Source organism: Pteropus alecto, unplaced genomic scaffold (assembly GCF_000325575.1).
Source record: "Pteropus alecto unplaced genomic scaffold, ASM32557v1 scaffold123, whole genome shotgun sequence".
NCBI classification, from domain to species: domain Eukaryota; kingdom Metazoa; phylum Chordata; class Mammalia; order Chiroptera; family Pteropodidae; genus Pteropus; species Pteropus alecto.
The window spans coordinates 7,585,959-7,589,828 of NW_006433950.1; the positions used below are offsets into that span (position 1 = coordinate 7,585,959).

At 54.3% G+C, this 3,870-nt stretch overlaps 1 protein-coding gene across 1 annotated transcript in view; it reads right to left on the reverse strand.

The window, feature by feature from the left end:
• Positions 1–3,870, reverse strand: part of CCDC102A (coiled-coil domain containing 102A) — a 20,033-nt gene that overhangs the window by 9,027 nt on the left and 7,136 nt on the right. Inside the window, 2 exon segments of the mRNA XM_025044631.1 lie at positions 1,359–1,616; positions 3,722–3,870. The exon segment at positions 3,722–3,870 is cut by the window's right edge and continues 118 nt beyond it. Of these exon segments, the coding sequence (XP_024900399.1) occupies positions 1,359–1,616; positions 3,722–3,870 (407 nt within the window).

Sequence of the window (3,870 nt, forward strand, 5' to 3'; positions counted from 1 at the left end):
GCCCTTTGTACCCTTGGGTTTTGCAGCATGTCCGATCTGTGGCTGGGAATCTGTGGACGTGGAGGGCCAACTGTATGCACTGTTCTATGCCATTTTATATAAGGGGCTGGAGCATCTGTGGATTTTGGTGTCCACTGGGGATCCTGGAACAAATCCTCCATGGATGCCAAGGGACTATCATAGTTAAGTTTTGGGAGAGTCAAAAGTTATGCATGTAACAAAAGTTACGTGGGGGTCGACACCCCTAAACCCTGTGTTGCTCAAGGGTCAACTGTACATACGTTTTATTATAAATTCCTTTCCATTCTACTTTACAGTTCGGCTAGTACACTAGATCAATTTTTGTTTGTTTGTTTAAACAGAAATTTATTGTCTCACAGTTCTGGAGGCTAGAAGTCCAAGATCAAGGGTCAGCAGGGCTGGTTCCACCTAGGGCTGTGAGAATCTGTCCCATGCTCTCCCCTAGCTCCTGGCCATCTTTGGTGTTCCTTGGCTTGTAGAAGCAACAGCCTGATGTCTGTCTTCATGTTCACATGGTATTATGTTGATTTTTTAAAAATTAGGTGCAGCTAGGTTATACTATCTATATGTTTAACTTCTGGATGGAAAAGGGGGAGTTACAAAATATCATTATAATCAGGCTTGTGCCCTATTCAAGGTCAACGGTGACCGACATGTTCTAAATCCACTGGTCAGTGCTCAGTCCTCTGCTTGCTCGACCCACTGATCCCTCCCTCCTCCAGAAATGGTTCCTCCTGGTTTCCCTGCCCCTCACCGGCCGCTTCTCCTATCTCCTTCCCTCGTCCTCTGACTGATCTTCAAACTCAGCCAGCCCAGGGCTCCGTCCACCCTCTGACCTCCTCCCTGTGCACGCTCATCCTGGCTCACGGCTTTCGATATCATCTACTCACTGATAACTCATATTTTTTATCTCTAGCCCAGACCTGTCTCATCAGCTCCAGACCCGTTCGCGTACCCAGCAGCCTCCCTGCTGTCTGAGGCTCAACCTCTCTGCCCCTCCTCCCTCGCTTTTATTTGAACCCACAGCACTCTCTCTCCTCAGATCATAAGCTCCACGAAGGCAGAGATTTCTGGTCTTATTTAGGGCTGTATATAGTCTACTGCCGAGCACAGTGTCTGGCCAACAGCAGGTGCCTAATTTGTATTATCTGAATTAATAAAAAACCTTGCATTGGGTCCTTGGGTCGAGCACCACTGCTCTAAAGTTCCAAGACTTGAGCCCAAAGAGCACCATCCCCCTTCAGCAGGTCTTATATTCTGTGACACTGATTTTCATTCTCTGATTCTGAGGATGCCCTGGCATGGCCTGGCCTGTCCCCCACTCCCCATCCCCCGGCCTCGGGCTCCTGCCTGCCTCCCAGGACTCACTCTCTCTCCTTGAGCAGCACCTTCTGGGACTCATCCAGCCGCAGCCGTAGGGCAGTCAACTTGGACGTATCCTCCTCGATGGTGGCTGTGTCCTCCCAGGGCAGCCGACTCCGTTCCTGGCGGCCTGAGTTGCCCCGTGGGCCCCCGGCCCCCGTGCTGCGCGCCTCCCAGCAGCCCTCGGGCTCCTCTGGTCTGCTCTTCAGCAGGCTCTCCACCAGCTCCAGCTCCTGCAGAGACCAAGGTGGAAGCTGGACCAGTGGCCGCCGAGCCCTCCCCAAGAGCCTTCCTTGTGGCCTCTCCCAGGCCCTGGGGCTGGGATCGGCTTGGTGGGTAACCTTGGGCAAGTCACGCAGTCCTTTGGGTCCCACTTTCCCCTTCGATAGCCTGCCCTCCATCCTAGAAGGGGAGGGACACGGCCTCCTCTGGGCCTCCCTCTTTACCTCCTGGAACCCCACACAGAGTCAGCCAAGATTCCCTGTATCTTGGAAGATTTCCCTGGAAAGGTGGTGAACTCCCGTTGCTGGAAGTATGCAAACATATGGTTGGGATATTGGTATGAATGAATATAGAAGCAAGGATTCCTACAATGGATAAAAACTAGATTCCCTCAAAAGGAATTCCGGCTCTAAGAGCCCATGTTTCAGGTGTAAATACTGAAGCACAAGGAAGATAAGTGACGTGGTAAAAGATGCACAGGAAGGCGGCCCCTGCCAACAGAACCAGCTCCCAGACAAGAAGCAGCGAGGGATTATTAACCCAATGCCAAGCCCCTTCCTCCCGCTCCGCTCTGCCCTCCGGCCTGCCCCTGTCCACCCCCAAGGCCGTGACCACAAACCCCAGACACCCATGGCCTGCGTTCTGCATGACTTGCCCCATAGCCTTTCCAGAAGAGGCTGGGCCAGCCCCTTCCTTGTCTGGTCCTCAGTTTCCCCATGTGGACTTGGACAGTGGCCCTGAGGACTTCCTGAGGAGAGAGATTCTACTGTCTGTGTGGGGGCCTCGGATGCCACCTGGTCCAAAGCCCTGTTTCACAAATGGGGAGACAGGGAGGGAAGGGACTTGTTTTGGGTCCCAGAGCACAGAGTGGCTGGGCAAACTCAGACTGTAACCCCGGGACCCCCACTACTGTACTTGCCACCTCCCAGACTGCGGCTGACAACCAGAATAAGGACAGGACAGGAACAGTGCTCTGTGAGGCTGGCTGACAGGAGCTGTCATCATCTGCCCCAAAGAAAAACAATGAATGCCACCTATGAACACCAGGCAGGGCTGGGGACTAGGGGCCTTCAGCCACCAGGAGGCAGCAGTGCCCACATCTGCCTACAGGTGTGGAGAGGTCAGGGCAGGGAAGGGGAGGGGTAGCTGAGAATCTTAGCTGGAGTCTGGGGATGGAGCTGGGAGCACCCTGAGCCTGGACTCTGGCCCTAGTGACAGGCCTGCTGGTTCAGAGGCAGCTGCTCTCCACATCTACCATTAATGCTCCTGTCATACTGATTGTTACCATGGACTCTGGAGTTCACCTGGGTTCAACTCCCCAGCAACTCCAGTCGCCAGCTGGGAGACACTGGTACTTAACTTCTCTATGCCTCAGCGTCGTCCTCTGTAAATCAAACACCTCCTGGGGTTGCTGTGAAAATGAACTAGGTAATGCACACACAGAGCTTAGCACTCTGCGTAGGCACCCACTGAATGATGGGAGCTGTTCCCAAACTCACCAGGCGCTCGCTGCCTCTGGGCTTTTGCACAGGCTGTTTCTATGCCTGGAATACCTTCCTGCATTTTTCACCACTAATTCCTCTGCATCCTCCTAATCTCAGTTTAATGAGCCCTCTTCCAGAAAAGCTCCTGGGAAGCTTCTCCTCAAAGCCTGGATTAGGAACTTTCTCCGTGCTCCTAGTGCTCTGACAGCTCCACCCCTCCCCCCTCAGGTTTGTTTGATGCTTGCTATAAATGTTTACCTTCCCCCAAACTCAAGCTGAACAAATGGATTCAGCTCTGCTGCTAATGGATGACTTCCAGGCAAGTTCTTAGCTCTCACTCACTCCTGCTCAGAAGGGATGATTCGGTGGTTCCACTGACTACTCAGGTGTGGGCGTAGAGAGACCACCAGAACCCGGGACTCTGCCCTAGGGGTCTCTGGAAGGGAGTAACTTGGGGCTCTAACAAATGGGCAGAGCCCAAATCATGGCAGTAAAACCTCCTTGGGGACCAAGGCCTTATCACTCCCTTTCTGAGCCCCACGGCCCCACCTTCTGTCCAGATCAATCATCCCCTCCAGTTTCTGGACCCAGGCGCTAAGGCCTTGCCCAGCAGCCCCACCTCCTCCACGCACCTGGCTACTCTGGGGCCTCTCGGACCCAACGTCTCGCACAGGCTCCTGCTCCCGCTCCAGTTCATTCTCGGGTCCGTCCGGCGTAGGCTCGACGGCTCCCCGGGCCCCCCGCAGCCGTGCCAGCTCACGGCCCCGCGCCTCGCACTCGC